A 17,875-nucleotide genomic window follows, 5' to 3' on the forward strand; every position below is an offset into this window, starting at 1 on the left:
CATCATCTTTATCTCATTTTTTTGTTGTTGTAAATTTAAAAAAAAAAACATATCATACTGAGATAAAAGCTTAAACTATACCATAAATTGAGATAAAAGCTTAAACTATACCATAAATTGACACTGTTTTCAATTCATAATTTTTAATAAAAAAATGATATTTTAATCTTTTTTAATCTATTTTTAATTCAGTATTGTAATCATTGTTAGATCATTTATTTTAATTCTTTTTAGTAATGTGATATTATAATTTAATAATGATTAAAGTATTGAGTTAAAAATGAATAAAAAAAAATGAATTAAAATATCATTGTCCTAATTAATATAATGAATAATGAATTGATCAAATAAGACACGGTACAATAAAACATAAACCTAAGACATCTTGATATCAATTCTAATCTAAAACTTAAAAATAATATGTTTGTAGACAGTTTTTTATTATATATTATTTCAATTTTTTATCTCTATATTTAATATGAAATAAATTCTCTTAAAAAAAATAATGCCATACAGAAATATTGTGCATGAGAAAAACATAAATTAAGAATGACTGGTATTTTTTGTTTTAATCTTGATCACTGCTGGCAACTGAAATCAAAGATAATCATTTGAGAAACAAAGTAGGTGATGCTCCAAACAAGACAAACAACATCTGATAAAAGAAAAAAAAAAATTGAGTTAAAAGAAATAATAGTAATAATGAGAGTACTTAATAGCTTTTAGAAACACAGGTGGTGCAGGTGCAGGACAACAGAAGAAGAGAACAGAACAAAACAGAGAACATAGGTTGGAGAAGTATAGTATAAAGTATAAAGTAGAAACACTGTTTGTTTTCCCTAGGTTATGTTCTATCAGTGGTATAATAGTACACACCTTTTTCCATTTTCACAACCACAACCCTCACTCACTCACTTTCCCTAGGATGCCCCAACACAACCCAACCCAACCCAGTTCACTTTTTCAGTGTCACAAACATTTTTTTTTTTCAATTTTCAATATCTAAATTTGTTAAAGCCACCCAACGTGTCCCTTATCTTTCGGCATTAATCTTAAAAAACTGGTTCCACTGTTCCCAGTTCCTTCTCATAATAACACTTACTATGCATTGTTTAACAAGTAGCACTGAAGTTGCAGGTAGCTAGGTAGGACCAACCAAACAAACCCAAAGGGATATATACTAACGTACGCCACAGGGACCGTTAGCTGTGCGGCGCCAATATTCGTTGGTGCTCTCTCTCTCTCTCTCTCTCTCTCTCTCTCTCTTTTTCTGTGTCTTTTTTTTCTTTCTTTCCTTTGATATTTTTTTAACTCTTCTTAACTTGTTATAACCCAACAACACAAACCCAACCTTTTTTGAACTCACAGCACAGCCACTGATCCTACTCTTTGTCTCTCTCAAAAATGGATAATGGGTGTTTCTCTTCCCCTCGACGTGATTTCCCTGCTGGTCTGCGAGTTCTTGTTGTGGATGATGATCCTACGTGGCTCAAGATCCTTGAGAAGATGCTCAAGAAGTGCAATTATGAAGGTTGGTTTTGTTTGGTCATCACATGAGTGCTTCCTTTTTTCTTTTTTGCACACTGCCACTTTTGTTGTGTGCCAAGTTACCACTATTGGTTAATTTCATGTACTTAAGATCTATAATTGATGTAAAGTTTCCAGGTTTTGATTTAATTCTTTTTAAGCTTTAGTGTGTGGTGGATCAGTTTCTGAGGAATGTGCTCGCTTTTTTTATTGCAAAAAAAAAAATGAAACAAAATTTCTTTTGTTAAGGTTGTGAACTGATGATGGCACTCAAATAGTTAGTGGTAATTACTCATAATTTTGCATGCATATTTTTTTAAATTTTGGGTTGATTTTGGATTTTACTTGGTAAACTGATCTTTCAATTCTTTAAAGGATGGTCCTTTTCATTTTCCAAGAAGCAAAAACTTGAATTGCAGAAAAGTTCAGATTGTGAAGTTATTATTAGAGGGGGCATGTTGTAGATTAGCTCGGGTTCTATCTACTGTGTTGCCATGTCTGTTAATATTAAAACATTTAGAGAGGGGCATAAAGAAGTTCTCTTGTCGAATTTGATTCTTCATAATCTAAATTTACTGTCGTCTGGCATTGTTTATTTTTGGTATCTTTGGAGCTATAATATGCCATGTTGGTAATCCCACACTTTCTCATCCATTGATAACATGCACTAGTTAAAATATTAATGAGAAGATGGTTGGTGCATTAGCAGTAGCATGTTGGATTAGTTTATTTAAAAATATATCTGATAACTGAATTAAATCTGAATAAATTAAACCGTACATGTTCTGTGAGGTTTTTTATATGAGATCTTAGTTTATGGCTACAACTCTCTTGGATTGAGCTTTTGTCCCTGGTAGGTTTTAAGAAATTGTTGTCATAAATGGAAGGTAGAGAGTTTAGTGCTTATATAGTTTCATGAGGCAAATAAAAACACCAACTAAAGCAAAAACCCGAATTATTGAGACTATGATTGCAATAAGAACAGATAACATATGAAGAGACATCTCTGAATGATAGTGTGAATGTCATAGGTAGTAGTAAGAGGTTGTGTCTAACAGGTTGTGGTCTTCACATCATGCAACACTGATCATTAAGTTGGGTAATTCGAGAAATATTTGTATAACAACAGACTTTCAAAGCTTTTTTGTTATGTCACCATTTATACTGTTTATAATTCCCCTATCTATGTTTCTCTGTCTTTTTCTTCTGCCTTTCTGTTCATATCAGTGAGATTTTATAGAAGTAGCAAATTTTGAAAAGCAAACACACATTATTCTGATTCTCTTTCTTCTTTTGATTCAGTGACTACATGCTGTTTAGCAAGGCATGCTCTAAACTTGCTTCGTGAAAGGAAGGATGGATATGATATAGTGATCAGCGATGTAAACATGCCTGACATGGATGGTTTTAAACTTCTTGAGCATGTTGGGCTTGAGATGGATCTTCCTGTGATTAGTCAGTTCTCTATCAATAATATATTCAAGTTTTTCGTTATATGATATCATTGTAATCCTTTGATCACATTGATTGAAACTCCACGCTCTGACAAGTCACACTTTGCAATACTGTTCAGTGATGTCTGTGGATGGGGAAACAAGCAGGGTCATGAAAGGTGTTCAACATGGAGCATGTGATTATCTCCTTAAGCCTATAAGGATGAAAGAACTGCGAAATATATGGCAGCATGTCTTTAGAAAAAGGATACACGAGGCAAAAGAGTTTGAAAGCTTTGAGAGTTTTGAGAGCATGATGAGAAATGGATCAGAGCTATCAGATGAGGGGAACTTGTTTGCTGTAGAAGATGTGACCTCAACAAAGAAAAGAAAAGATGCAGATAACAAACACGATGACAAAGAATGTATGGATCCATCATCTACCAAGAAAGCTAGAGTAGTATGGTCTGTAGATCTTCATCAGAAGTTTGTTAAAGCTGTGAATCAGATTGGATTTGATAGTAAGTTTCTTCTCAAGGTTCTGTATAAAAGTGTTGTTTGGAATCGTCACTGTGGCTTCTATAAATCTTGTTGATATGCATAACCTAGCATATCCTTGATGAATTGAAGTGTGACTGCCAGTTATAATCTTTTGTGAATGTAGTCATCTTATATCTTCCATCCAAAAACTATTTGTAACAAATAATTTCTGTTTGGCAGAAGTTGGGCCGAAGAAAATACTGGATCTGATGAATGTTCCATGGCTGACTAGAGAGAATGTTGCCAGCCATTTGCAGGTGATGCTGTAATTTCACTCCTTCATTGTTACCCCTAGATTATTGAGAAAGAAACATGTATAGAGTCTTTCACTCATGTATTCTTTTTGGTAGACTTAGAATCATAACAAAACTTCACTTTGATACTATAGAGTGTGAGTAAATTACCTCCAAACATAGGTCCTGTACAAATGTTTCTCAGAAACATTACAACTTGGATGCAGATTCTCTCGTAAATTCAAGAAAATGTGTATGTTTGTGTAATGTTCCATGAGTTTGAAGTTTGAAACTCAGGTTCCTGATAAGAAATTTTCTTGTGCAGAAATACCGGCTTTATTTGATTAGGATTCAGAAAGAAAACGATCGAAGATCTTCCTCGAGTGGTATGAAGCATTCAGATTTTCCTTCAAAAGATCTGGGAAGTTTTGGATTTCAAAACCCAGTAAACAAGCAACAGAATGATGTTTCAACTGACAGCTACAATTATTCGGATGGATCATTACAGCTTCCGACCGTGGAAAATAAAAGTCATGAAGGTGATAAGGGATCTGTTTCACAGTTCACCATAGCAAAAAAAGGAAGGCCTTTGACTGGTAACGTTTCCGATTCAAATATGAGAGAGAGTTCAAGAGTTGGCCTCAATCAAACTTTTGCCCAGTCAGAAGGAAACCATGCAGTGTTTGATTGCTCCATGCCAACACAGTACTCTTGGACTGAAGTTCCACCCATGCAACTCAAAGAAGAACACAAGTCACTTGTTCATTTGAAAGATAGCTTCAATCAGATGCCATTACACGGTAAGCAGCATCACATCCAAGTTGATCAATCACAGTCAGTTGCTTCAATTAGTTCAGCTCCCTCTATAACGGAGGAAGAGGTTCCTGCTTGTATAGAAGCAAAACCTTTGTTTTCAGATTTCAAGAATGATCAATCCAGTTCTGTGAATTCAATAGGGAATGCAGTTGACACCTTTCCAATTCAACCAGGAAGTCTTGTTATGAATGCTCAATCTTTAGAACCCATTTCAACTACAAATTCAGGATTGAAAACACATGGATATAATAACCTCAGTTGCATTTCTGATCTGGAAATTTACCAAAGAAACCTTCTTTTGGGAGGCGAGGCAGCTTCTGCACCTTTGGATGAGGACTTGCATTTCCAGTGGCTACAAGGTGAATGTTATAATATGAACTTTGGTCTGCAGAATATAGGAATGCCAGAATATTATGATCCAGGACTTATACCAGAAGCTCCAATTCACTTATATGATTCAGGCGATTACTCGGTTATAGATCAAGGTCTGTTCATAGCATGAACTGCTTTGCCTTTCCTCCTGCATCTTCAACAAAAATCAAAATGCAATCATGAAAGGACAATTTATGTTTCTTGTAGCTAACTACGTCTTTGTTGAAGAATTTCAATCTCAACGGTTGGGGTATTCTTTTTCCGATCATAGAGGATTTGGATATATTGCAGTATGTATAAAAACGAATGCTGACAAGTATTGAGGTTACTTAATAAGCTTGCTTCCACCTAATTTTAGCCTTCCTTAAGGTAAAAATAGATAAATGTCAACCTGCATTATTTGACAAATGTCTCTGAAAACATTATTACTGAATGAATGAATTTGAGTTTTACTAAAATAAAATGGACTCAAATTATTTAGTAAGTCTCAAATAAAATTTAACAACAATAACATAGTCAAAAGAATGTGTATAGAAGATGTCAACATGTTTTTAAAAAAAAATGTGTGAAACAGGAGTAGTTCAACCGCATATTGTAGTGTAAAATGTAAATAACAGATTACCTCGCATGGAAAGTCTCGCCTCTTGTGAACTTTCGCCATGTACTTTTTTATATGTTAATCATATGCTAGTGCTGGCTGAAAATTTGGAGCCGCGCGCATCGATCACTGGAACTAACTTTAAAGTGATTGGTTAGAAGAATGGTTTTAGAACCAAGCAAGCTTAAAGTGATTTCTGAACATTGTTTTGGAAAAATTGAATAAGTCTTTCCTTCTTAGTTGGAAGTACTACCTTTTGGTTTATGGGGTCAAAAGATGAAAAAGGGCAACGCCGCACATTCACCAACCACACTCTTTTTCATGTACGGGGATTAAAATTCCTCAAACGCAAGTTCACAGAAAAAATATTTCCATGTCCTCAAAATTAATATTTGAATGGTTTGTAACAAAGTGACGAATCACAGTTATGTGAAACTAAAGGTAATACATGTCCTACAATTTACCTTGATGTATAGCCTAAACCTATTTCACAAACTTGGTTATCTCCAATATCAAAATTTAATGTAGACTAGATATAACTACAACAGAAAAAAAAAAAAAAACTACAAAATTTTCCATCGAAATGTGAAAACACATCGGGACATGATCTCTCCTAATTATCCTATTACAAGTAAACTACAATCACTGTTTAACGATATGAACATGAGGCTGAAAGAATATAAGCGGCTTGTTTCAGTTTCTTTCACAGATTTTTCTTGAAGTCACAGGCTCGGCCAGGTACTTCTTTTCTTGCTAATGCTGAATGTTTGGTGAAGCATTTTCTCTTGTGGTACTAGATAATGAATTTACTGGTCTTGTAGTTCGGTTAATTTTTTCAGTAGTAGGTTTGGAATTGTTTGTGCTGATAGGGGGCTTCGATGCATTTCCTAAGCTTTTGTCCTGGACTGTGCTAGAACTAGAACTTGCTTTCCTCACAAGTTTTGGTGACCGGGGCAGTGTAGGTGAGGTCTGAAAGGAATAACAAGTAAATAACATTATTATATATTACAAGTTGAACGCATCACCCAGAATAAAAAAATTGCAAGTACGATATTATAAATCACAAGTTGAAAGCATCTCCAGGTAGGGAAAAATGAACCGACAGATATTGATGGTTGATAGATTTTGTGGGATGGTCATAAAGAATTTGCAAGGTGAACAGAACTGATTGACAAGCAACATCCTCTAGAATATAAATCAAAAAGCCACAAACAAGGACTTGTGGCTAAGCCACTAAAAAAAGCATCCAGATGGATCGACAAAAGGGCATTTATGGCTGCTGTCATCTAGCATTTAGACAATGGTTATTTTCAACATCAGAAGTAATAAGCAAATATACCTTTCTAATCCGGTTACTTGGGGAACGCGATCCACCAATCTTGTCCTCATTTTGTTTGGAAAGAGAAGCACTGCTCTGCCCCAGCTTCTTGTGATCAAGCACTGTTTTACCCTGCATCAACGTCAAATTAAAGATGTTGAATAACCTTTTTACTGAGTAATAAAGAGCAGTTGAAAACGAATTACGAAGCCACGTCTTGACTATTGAATCCTTTATTCCTAAATCGAAGTGCCACTCAGGGCAATCAGCACAAAAAAGAAAAAGGAACATACATTTATGCATTTATTGCCTATATATCAGATCCAATTCCGTGATTCCAGCTATACGACATTTTTCCTACAGTTATTGCCTCTACGGGCCATTGATAGTTTTTTGCTTATAAACAAGGTAAATCATGTGCAAAGATAGAACCATTATTATAAAATTATTCACCTTGAGAGTCCTTTGCAACTTCACTTTCTCTTCTTCCTTGGATTTAGTTTCATCCATCCTCTGCAAGAACTGAAATAAGAAAATGCGAAAGCCAGTAAGACCTATAGCTCATCCATAAATTTCACAATTAATTTGAGAGACGAGGAAAATAACTTGCCTCTCTGCGTTTAACTGCTCTTTCTTCACTTCTGAATTTAAAAGGCAAAGATACGGTAGCTGATTGGAGATTGCTTTTGTTGGTGCTTGAAGATTTCAGGAAGCTGTTCGCGCATTTATGCAATAACACAAAGAAAGCGGCGTTAATGAGAGCACATTATTTTATGCATGTTTAAACTTCTGATTTTCAATTTCAAATACTGAAAGAGTGCTTCTCAGAAAAGTTGTAGCTCCTATTCGGAGCAGCAAACAGATGTTTATTTTATGTAGATTAACAAAGCAATAACAACTATTTAAAATGTTCTTACCCAAAAGAAATGGAGGAGGAAGGTTTTGCATTCACTGTAACACCTCCAGATACAGACTTGTTAAGTAGTCTTTCGGTCCTGACATAGAAAAATATGATCATGTCAATGAAAATTTCTAAGATGCACACAACTGAAACCATAGCTCACAAGGAAGATATTTGAACATTCATAACCTAAAAATGGAAGACATAAAAGACAAAATACCTTCCACTCTGAGAAAGGAGATTGGCAGAACCTTGATCTTGCAAACCACGAGATGCCTAAAGAAGGGGGAAAAATCTTTAGCAACCAGAGTACCATTTCAAATGTTGTGTATTTACTCAGAAAACCACTGATGCTATGTAGGTACAAGAAAAAGGTGGATAAGTTAATACCTCAGTGGATGCCCGCATTGCCAATGGATTGTTTTTGGGCAAATTAGAATGAACTTTTTTAATTATGTTCTGGTCAAACACTGAAGCTGTTTTACTTGTTTCAGCTGCACCAGAAGGCAGATTGATTGACATATGGAGTGACCTCGAGGTTGGAATCTTTCCCACTGAGTTTCCGACAGATTTTATAACTTTCGCAATAAAGTTTGTTCCATTTCTGGGTTTAGTAGCTGCAGTAGCTGTGTTGTTTGGCATAACAGCACCCGATGGGAGATTGATTGACATTTTAAGTAATGGTGAACCTATTCGTTTCTTCTCAACCATGCCTCCAACAGACTTCTTATTTGTTGAAAAAGTGCTTAGACCATTTCTGGACTGTATAGCTGCAGCAGCTCTTTTGCGTGTTTCACCAGTACCAGATGAAAGATTGATTGACGAGTGGACTGAGTGCACAGTGAGTTTATTCTTCTCAACAAAGTCTCCAACAGACTTCTTGCCTTTCGGACCACTGTTTATTCCACTTCTGGATGATACAGAAGCAGCAGCAACCTTCCTTTCATCAAGAGGAAAACATTTGGAAGACACGGTTTTGGTAGATAATTCTGGAGAAGAATTTGCTTCTCTTTTTCCTTCGGGACCAGCAGCACCCTGCGGCATCAGAATGATAAATGTGCCGGACATCACAGTTAGAAATTTACTCATCAGAAGACACAAAAAGGAATCAAATCTAAACAAAGAAGGAAAGCATAAATTACATGTTCAAGCATCTTCTCTTCCACAGGGCCAGTATTTGTATTGTCTTCAACATGATCAAACTGGTTAGAATTATCCATGGTTGTGAAACTTCCCAAATTAATATTTGCATTAACGAGAGGATGTGCCACGTCCACTACTACTCCTTCTACATTGGAAATGTCTAAATCACTTTGTCCGGCATCACATTTTCGTTGGTCTCCATCGGCACATTCAACAACTTGGCAATTCACAGTTTCTTCATCCGGCTGTTCATTGGCGGCAACAACGTGTTGCACACTTGAACTCGTTTCAGAAGATGAATCGGCATGGTTTCTTTGCTGAGCTTCCAACTCAAAAGTTCCATTAGCCTGAAGATTTGCATTTGCTTCTTGGATCAATGCAGCTGCTCTCTCCGCAGCCTTTCTCTTGTAATGAGCCTCAAAGTAGGCTTTCTTCGCGGCCACAGAACCCGGCTTGGAATATCTCTCAGCTTCTTCAACATAGCGATTTTGAGTGAATGTTGACCATTTCTCCCAATCCAAGTTTTCTGTCATAAACCTCCCAAAAGAGATAGATTCTCCAAGCGCAGGGATAGGGTTACCCTAAAATCAAAAAACAAAACAATAAACACCAATATACATTTCACAGGTCACCAAACTCAACAACACATCACAGGAAACTGCAAAATCGTAATATTGATACAAATTGTATCCACAACAGAACAATAGCAATGGTGAATTTACCATTGACGTCGAAAACCATGGGTGGTCCGTTTCCTCGAGAAAAACAACGTGAGACTGAATAAAAGAAATTTTTAGAACTTCAGCAAAGGAAGCCATAAACGGATTATTGGAATGAAATTTTTTTGAGAATGCGATAAGTTCCCGAGTTCAGTCTACGGTGCAATTATACAAACGCTTTAACAGCACAGTTAAATTGCACCATAAAACGTAATGCTAAAATCCAAATTCGAAACGAAAAAGGAGTTGCAGACACTCCAACCTCTCAACAACGAAAACCAAAACCAAACATACTCACACCACCATTATCAACAACAACAGCCACAACAAAAAAAAAAAAAAAAAAAAAAAAAAAACAGAAACATGCGAAAGTTTATTTTACGAAACAAAAACTCACCTCGTAACGAGTGTCGGCGGGACTGGAGAAGGATCGAACGAGACATGCCGATGGTTCACCCATAACGAAAAACAAAGCCCTCACTCAACAACAACAACAACAGCAACAACAACAAATAAAATAAAACTATGCCTCTTCTCTTTCTTTTTCTATCTCTATAACTACATTCAGAGAGTGAAAAAATCCAAAGTGTGTTGCTTCACAAATTAATGTGAATCAGAGATTAAACGGTCCAATAAATATAATTTCTGAATTGCATGTGGTGAGAAAGAAATGGAACCTCCTTTTTCTTCGAGTAACGTTGAGGTTTGGACACGACGTTGATACTACTGGATTCTTCTGCCCTAATATATTATTGTTTAACTTAGGAACCTTTTATTTCAATTTTATTTCAGAGTGGGTCCCACTGTTTATTTGCCCCACAATTTTTGCGTTGCATTATTTTGCTAATCTTCTTTCCCCTAACGTCTACTTTTCTTAATTTTTGTTTTATTCTTCAGTTTTGCCCGTTAGATCTTCTTTTTCCTCTTTTATTAACATTCCATTTTTTTCCAAATTGAATAATTAATTAAGTGTGTGTTTTAGATGAATCCAACAATTATTTCTCTCCCAGTTTTTTCACATATTGAAAACAAAGTATAATTTATTTTTCAACTGAGTTATAATAGACAGCTAATACTTATAATATGTTATATGTTTTTCATGTATTATTATTTTTTAATTATAAAAACTTAGATATGATAAGTAATTTTTTTTCTAAAAAAAACAAAGAATTAACTATATTGTTGGTCCAAAAATAATCAGGACCCTAAAAAATAATCCATAATAGCTTGTAAAAGGATGTTTGTTTTTGTTAAAATTAGTAAAATTTTAATTATAATTTGAATTTGGAAAAAAAATATAGAAGTGGGGACAAATCTAACGGACATTTATTTTATGTAATTATGATTGTTCCATCCATACCGACCCAACAACGTGTTCTAAAGTTTTGAAGACAATGGTAACTAATTAATTATATTTCTCATTGTAATATTTAATGTCTTTTATCTACAAAATATTTAATGTCGTTACTTATAAGTATGATTTTATTGTTTTAAATAAAAAAAAAAAAAAAGACTATTGGTTTCTTTTCTTTTAAGATCACTAACATCACATAGTGATAGAGGTTTTGATGCTATAGATAAAGTCATAGATTCTAACTATAATGTCATTATTATATTAAAAATATTATCTTCTAAGAAATTACTAATAAAGTTGTTTTACAATAATAATCCATGACCATTTTTCATCACAAGTACTTATTATTATTTATATTTAGCACATTATATATTAACTGATATTAATTTCTTTCCCTAAATGTCAGAAAATATATGAAGTGGTCCATTTTTAATTTGTTAACACAATAAGGTTTTATTATGTACATTTTCTTTTCTTTTATGGCACTTTAATTTTTTTTTTTCAAATACTTTTTGAGAAGAAATTCAAATTATGGACATTTTCAATCCTTTCATATTGAGACCCCATAATGAATAAGTGAAAATCATAATTATTATGTAATATTTAATGTTTTTTTAGTTACTTTTATTGTTACGGTTTAAGAAAAAATAACTACAAAAATAAATTTCAAAGGTTATGATAAATACAGCACTGTGTATATTTACATTATATTAATGTATGCATTTAAACAAAGTGAATATAATTATATTCTATTAATGTGTATATTTATTTTTTTCCATTAATGATGGATGTATTATTAAAAAAATTAGGGTGTAACTTTGGATGGCAACGGGGCGGGGCGGGGACGGGTTTCGCTATCCCATACCCATTCCCGCATAAAAAATTCATCCCCATCCCCATACCCAAACCCAACGGGTATCAAACTTTTTTCTCATCCCCATCCCCACCGGGTAACGGGTATAATCTCGTACCCATACCCGTACCCGTGTTCTAACTACTTCAATATTAACTTTTATAAAAGAAAAAAAATTATGATAAAGAAAACATAATATTATGAAATATTCAACATTAGGAGAATTTTCTTCGATGCCAAATACCTTAAAATAAATTATAATTGTTTACATTTTATATTAGAATACCAAATAAAATTTAAAATTTCATGTGAACCAAAACATTTATTAAATTTGTAAACTACAACATTGATGAACTTAGTTGATAAAATTAAAAAATATTTCAAAAAAATATAAAAGGAAAACAAATATTCAAATTAAAATATATTTTAAATGTTTGTTTACTTCAATTTTTTAAATTCTAATGAATCTCTTTTTTATACACTAATAAAAGTTATAATATATCACTTGATCAAAATGACACAAAGAACAAATAATAAAAGGAAAAAAATATTCAAATTAAAATATATTTTAAATATTTGTTTACTTCAATTTTTTAAATTATAATGAATCTCTTTTTTATACACTAATAAAAAGTTATAATAGATCACTTGATCAAAATGACACAAAGAATAAATAATAAACATAATAATAAAATTTTGACATAGATTTTGTATCTTTTGAACTTCAATATATGTTGGATAGTGACAAAAAAATATTCATAGAAATTACATTAAATTTTTATATTGTAGTAAATAAAAGTTATTTATACAATTAAAGTGAAAAAAATTACAGTATGATTAATAGTGAGTTATAAAATAACAAATAATTAGATAGAATATATCGAAATATTATTCTACATGATGAAAATAAACAATAAATAAAAATATTAAAAGACTAACAAATGTGTGTTTTAGAAATAATTTGAGAGACTATCGAAAGAAATCGCACAAAGGAAATCAAATGTATAATTAAGGTATGATAAAATGAAAAAAAATAACTTAGAGAACTAATTATTAAATTATGTTTGAAGTGGTTAAAAATAAATAGAAATATCATTAGTGACCAAAAAATTTGTCATTAAATTACAAATAAATTAGTAATTAAATTGGTCACTAAATCAAGTACCGATTCGATCATTGAATTAGTCACTAATTTAGACAATAAATCAACTACTACCACCAATGATGAAAAATAGTGACTGATATGGATTACTGACTAAATCAGTTACCATTTCATGTTTTTCTTGTAGTGAATTATCATATACTATTCCTAAATATCATTATATATATATATATATATATATATATATATATATATATATAATTGTAACCACTTCAAACAGAATTTAAAGTGAAAAAATTACATTATGATTAATAATGAGTTATAAAATAAAAAATAATATAGAATATATCGAAATATTATTCCACATGATGAAAATAAAAATAATAAATAAAAATATTAAAAAACTAACAAATGTGTGTTTTAGAAATAATTTGAGAGACTATCGAAAAAAATCACACAAAGGAAATCAAATGTATAACTAAGGTATGATAAGACAAAAAATATCTTAGAGAACTAAGAAAACTTTTCAAATATCAACATATATACTTAATGGTTGAAAAATAACGAAAATTATTTTAATGAAACAAAAGAGTTCTTCAAATTAAACAAAAATTAATAATAATAATAAGTAAAGAATTTTTTTTATATTACCTTAAATTGAGAGTATAAACATTCTCATGTGAAAGGAAAATTTATAATAAATAAAAATATTAAAAAATAATATAAATATTCAAATGTGAGGCATAATTTTTTTTTATTAACATACATCATTTTAACATAATTACATAAAGGTTATGATAAGATAAAAAATATATTGGAGATGAGAATGAGTATAATGACAAATGAAATAATTAAAAGAAAAAAAAAATATATATATATAGGGGTTAGTTGATTAATTGTGAATATTTTAATAATTTAAACGAGAATGAAGATATGGCGGGGACGGGTATTATGGCGGGTATATGTACATCCCCATACCCATCCCCATACCCAACTGAAAAAGTCGGGGATTTCCCATACCCATACCTATACCCAGTCAAAACGGGGACGGGTTCGGGCAATACCCACGAGGACGGGTTTATTTGCCATCTCTAGGTGTAAGATAATATACAACTCTTTTTATATTTAGGAGTTTAGGAAAACTTTAAAAGTTCAGTAATTTGAAAATTCAAGAAAACGATAAGAAAGAAAGATAATAAAAGAAAAAAAATTAATTAACCAATAAAAATAGATCAATTATTAAGTTTGTAGTTATTTTTTGTGTCTAATAACAATTAGAAATATAAAACTAGCTTAATTAAATTTTAATTATATAAAAAGTTTGAGTATATTGATTAAGTTTTTATTAGATATTTTTGATATATTGAGTATTTATGATTTTATATTTATTAATTGAGTTTTTATATAACTTAAATAATATGAAAGAAACAATTTTAAGTATTCAATTAATAAATATAAAACTTTTAAGTATTCAAAATATTAAATAAATTTAGCACAGACTAGATTAATAATAATATCAAAATTCTTAAACAAATATCTATTTTTTATTATTTTATGATCGTTCTAATATTTGTAAACTTCACTTGAAAATTATACGTGAAAACTAGAAAAAAATTAAGAGAATTAAAAATAAAATCAGATATAATTAATAAATATATTAAAGTCAATGATAAAATTTTTAAGAAAATTAGAAAGAAAAAAAAAACACTCTACAAAAACTACACACGGGAACGTACTATATTAAATATGTCAAAGTGAATCATAACTCATGACTTAACCCGGCCTACTACAAGTTCGGGCTGAGTTGGATGATTTTTTTTTTACAAAGTTCAATATAAATTAATTTTTGTCTTGGCCCATTAAAAATCTGACTCATCTTTGTTGAACCTGTAGTGAATTGGGTTGGCTCATCAACCCACCCGCAAATAAAAAAGTCAGACAAATTTTTTGTATTTGGATTGTGTTTGATTGTTGCTTTTTTAACCAACATATTAGATTAACAAATAAAAACATAATATTTTTGTGATTTTAGTTTGTATTTGGAGTTGAACATTATTTTAAATTGTATTTGAATTATATTAAAGTTTATTTATATTTTACTCATAATTAAAATTTAATATTCTAGAAACAAAAGAAAAAAAAGAGTTATTTTTCGCTAAATAATCGGTCTATAATGAATCAACCTGGATCATCAATTTTAAAAATTATATAATATATTATCTTTAATAAGTCGACTTAAATTAATTTTGGTTGACCAATCATAACAATAAATAAATAATTTTACAAATTTTGTCATACTTATTTATCAGCGCAACTAAATTAACTAAACTAATGATCAAAATTATTCCATAGTTTACATTATTGTGTTCCTATTCAATAAAAAATTATTTAAAGGAGAAATGCCTCTAAATACTATCCTTTTAAAAAATATATGGTTAGAGTTAATTAATAAATTAATTCAATTAAATATAATGATAAATTTAAATATAAGTTAATAAAATATTAAAAACTATTGATTATCATAAAAAATAGAATAAAAAATAAATAACTATCAGTTATTATAACAAATAAAATAAAATTAAAAATAAATAATTTGTCTTCGACTATAAAAATTTATGACTCAGAAAAGATTGTAAGAAAAGAAAGAAAAAAAAAATTAAATATAATTTTGGTTCCTAAATTAATAGTTTTCAAAATTATAAACCAAATTAATCCTTATAAATTTAAATATTTAAATCAAATTTAATTTTTTAAGTTTATTTTAGATTTTAAAAATATTTATCGACTAATATTAATATTAAAATAAAAAATGATAACTAAATTCAAATATTAAACATAAAATAAATTTAATAAAATTTAATTATAAAAAATAAATTTATAGCGGTTAGTCAATCAAATTATGAAGACCGAATTTGATTAAAGTTGAAAAAAAAAAAAAAGACTAATTACGATCTAGAATAAAAGTTAAGGTGTATTGAGAGGATAGAGTGGCAAAATTAGAATAACTAACGTAGATATATCTACACAATTAACTGTTGTTGAAACCAGAATCTCTGTATGAAATGTGCAAAAGAAAACAAAAACAAAAACATGAATCATTGAACTTGGATATCTAGGATGTTGGAATAAGTGGTAGCTTTGGGAATGGCGATGTAGAGAACACCATCCTTAACCTCAGCCTTGATATTCTCAAACTGCACATTCTCCGGCAGAGCAATCCTACTGCTATACCTCCCATAACTCTTTGCAGACCATCCCTCTTCTTCTTCCTCTTCCTGTTCTTCCACCATCTCTTTCTTCTTCGCTTCCTTTTCTGCTTTAACCACAAGCATCTTTTCCTCCACCCACACTTTCACATCCTCTTTCTTCATCCCGGGCATGTCCAACCTCATCTTGTACTCACTCTCTCCCTCTTTCACTTCCCATGGTGCCCTTCCTCTTCTTCTGTACCCTCCCACACCCTCACTCGGTAACGGTGACGATGGCCACTCAAGTGTGCTGAATGCAAAAGGGTCCTCCACCATCCTCTCCATCGTCTCCATCATCTCTTGCATTGTCCTCGCCGTCGGAAACCTGTCCCACAACCCTGCTTTTTGTGCAATTTCACATGTTCATTCAACATGTACATGGTCACAAAAATCAGTGCTAGCTACAGAAACACAAGAAAAACAACAATTCTGATTATGGTGGAAGTTCACATCCATCGATTAGAAAAGACAATTTTTTACCTTACAAACTAGTCTTGTAAAGTTAAATTAAATTTAAAACGCATTTTTAACATGATATTAGAGTCAAATTAGAGTTATTCTAGCGAACTTTTTTAGATATTCTATTTCACTCGCTATCAGGCCGTTATCAGACCACCCACTAATTTTTAGTTTCACGTACGAAATAAATATACCTCGGCGTATGTAAAGGGGATGTGTTGGAAGTTCCACATCAACTATAGATAAGTCAATTTCATAATATATAAGTGAAATTCAAACCTCATTTTACAAGTCGGTTTTGTGAAGTTAAATTAAGTTTAAAATCCACTTCTAACATGATATCAGAACCAAGTTAAAACCTATTCTAACGAACTTTCTTAAACATTTTGTTCCACTCGCTATCGGAAACGGACCATCCACTAATTTTTAATCCCATGCACAAAATAAATATACCTCAACATGCGTAAGGAAATGTGTTAAAAGTTTCACATCAACAATACAATCGATTTTTCAAAGTTAAATTAGGTTTAAAACTCACGATTCGTATCAAAGTAATAAATAAATTTTTAATCTAACTCAATTCAATTCAGATCGAACTATCGAACTTCAAGTAACTTATAAGAATAATCAGATCGAACTTCAAGTAACTTATAAGAATAGGGATCGAGCAAGAATACCTATGGGTGCAGTAGGGGAAACTTTCTTTTTGGGAAGAGGATGGTGGTGGTGGTTCTTGTTGGGTTTTGGGATGTGGTCAAGCTTTTCTCTTGCGTCCCCCATCACCATGAACTTCACTGGCTTCAACTGGGTTGGTCTGGAGTGAAGAAGATACCTCGATGTGGGAACGTTAAGAGTCAGATTAGAAGACAAAGCGTGTGCCATTTGTGAAGAGTGTTGTGTTCTGTGTATTGAGAAAAATTAAGGTTGTTAATTTGATGAAGTGGTGGGAGTGTAGCGTGTGAATGTGGAGAAGGTAGGGTTTCTGTGAAATATATAGAATATAAGTTTGAAGAAGGAGGTTTGGAGAATTCTGGAAAACACGACATCATCATGGGTGGGTGGGGTCGTGAGAGATGAGTACTGAATCGGAACATCCTTTCGTTTTCCAGAATTTTCCAGAACCAGACATGTTACAGAGGATGGAACCTTTCAAGATTCGAACTTGTTGGATAAGCTTTTGACCACGTTTTCTGGTAAATGAGAGCCCTTCATGTTCCAAGTCCAATCTTAATCGCGGATTTCTTACGTGTCTGGTTACA

General features: G+C 31.7%; 3 protein-coding genes across 9 annotated transcripts; 1 reads left to right on the plus strand and 2 right to left on the minus strand.

The window, feature by feature from the left end:
- The first annotated feature begins 918 nt into the window (after positions 1 to 918).
- ARR11 (response regulator 11) lies at positions 919 to 5,273 on the plus strand. 4 transcript variants are annotated; one of them, XM_028084137.2, is made up of 6 exons: positions 919 to 1,531; positions 2,830 to 2,982; positions 3,101 to 3,481; positions 3,681 to 3,757; positions 4,059 to 4,533; positions 4,690 to 5,273. In XM_028084137.2, the coding sequence occupies exons 1-6, from the start codon at positions 1,405 to 1,407 to the stop codon at positions 5,049 to 5,051; spliced, it is 1,575 nt and encodes a 524-aa protein (XP_027939938.1). In that variant the 5' UTR covers positions 919 to 1,404; the 3' UTR covers positions 5,052 to 5,273. The 4 variants fall into 4 exon arrangements, with proteins under 4 accessions (XP_027939938.1, XP_027939931.1, XP_027939921.1 ...); XM_028084130.2 differs by having other exon boundaries at positions 920 to 1,225; positions 1,369 to 1,531; positions 4,059 to 5,273; XM_028084120.2 differs by having other exon boundaries at positions 921 to 1,229; positions 1,369 to 1,531; positions 4,059 to 5,273.
- A 599-nt stretch (positions 5,274 to 5,872) lies between these two features.
- Positions 5,873 to 10,327, minus strand: LOC114174065 (TPX2 (targeting protein for Xklp2) protein family). 3 transcript variants are annotated; one of them, XM_085675749.1, is made up of 10 exons: positions 9,998 to 10,327; positions 9,604 to 9,657; positions 8,881 to 9,462; positions 8,129 to 8,773; positions 7,959 to 8,014; positions 7,755 to 7,832; positions 7,448 to 7,550; positions 7,291 to 7,359; positions 6,859 to 6,969; positions 5,873 to 6,488 (listed from the first exon to the last, which is right to left on the minus strand). In XM_085675749.1, the coding sequence occupies exons 1-10, from the start codon at positions 10,058 to 10,060 to the stop codon at positions 6,273 to 6,275; spliced, it is 1,977 nt and encodes a 658-aa protein (XP_085531875.1). In that variant the 5' UTR covers positions 10,061 to 10,327; the 3' UTR covers positions 5,873 to 6,272. The 3 variants fall into 3 exon arrangements, with proteins under 3 accessions (XP_085531875.1, XP_027914620.2, XP_027914611.2); XM_028058819.2 differs by lacking the exon at positions 9,604 to 9,657 and having other exon boundaries at positions 9,998 to 10,326; XM_028058810.2 differs by lacking the exon at positions 9,998 to 10,327 and having other exon boundaries at positions 9,604 to 9,714.
- A 5,535-nt stretch (positions 10,328 to 15,862) lies between these two features.
- Positions 15,863 to 17,857, minus strand: LOC114178014 (small heat shock protein, chloroplastic-like). Of its 2 annotated transcripts, none has more exons than XM_028063690.2 (2): positions 17,294 to 17,857; positions 15,863 to 16,495 (listed from the first exon to the last, which is right to left on the minus strand). In XM_028063690.2, the coding sequence occupies exons 1-2, from the start codon at positions 17,496 to 17,498 to the stop codon at positions 16,005 to 16,007; spliced, it is 696 nt and encodes a 231-aa protein (XP_027919491.1). In that variant the 5' UTR covers positions 17,499 to 17,857; the 3' UTR covers positions 15,863 to 16,004. The 2 variants fall into 2 exon arrangements, with proteins under 2 accessions (XP_027919491.1, XP_027919481.1); XM_028063680.2 differs by having other exon boundaries at positions 15,863 to 16,498; positions 17,294 to 17,827.
- Between the last annotated feature and the right edge of the window lie 18 nt (positions 17,858 to 17,875).

This window comes from Vigna unguiculata, chromosome 1 (genome assembly GCF_037176805.1).
Source record: "Vigna unguiculata cultivar grain cowpea cultivar isolate G323 ecotype 2 chromosome 1, ASM3717680v1, whole genome shotgun sequence".
Taxonomy (NCBI): domain Eukaryota; kingdom Viridiplantae; phylum Streptophyta; class Magnoliopsida; order Fabales; family Fabaceae; genus Vigna; species Vigna unguiculata.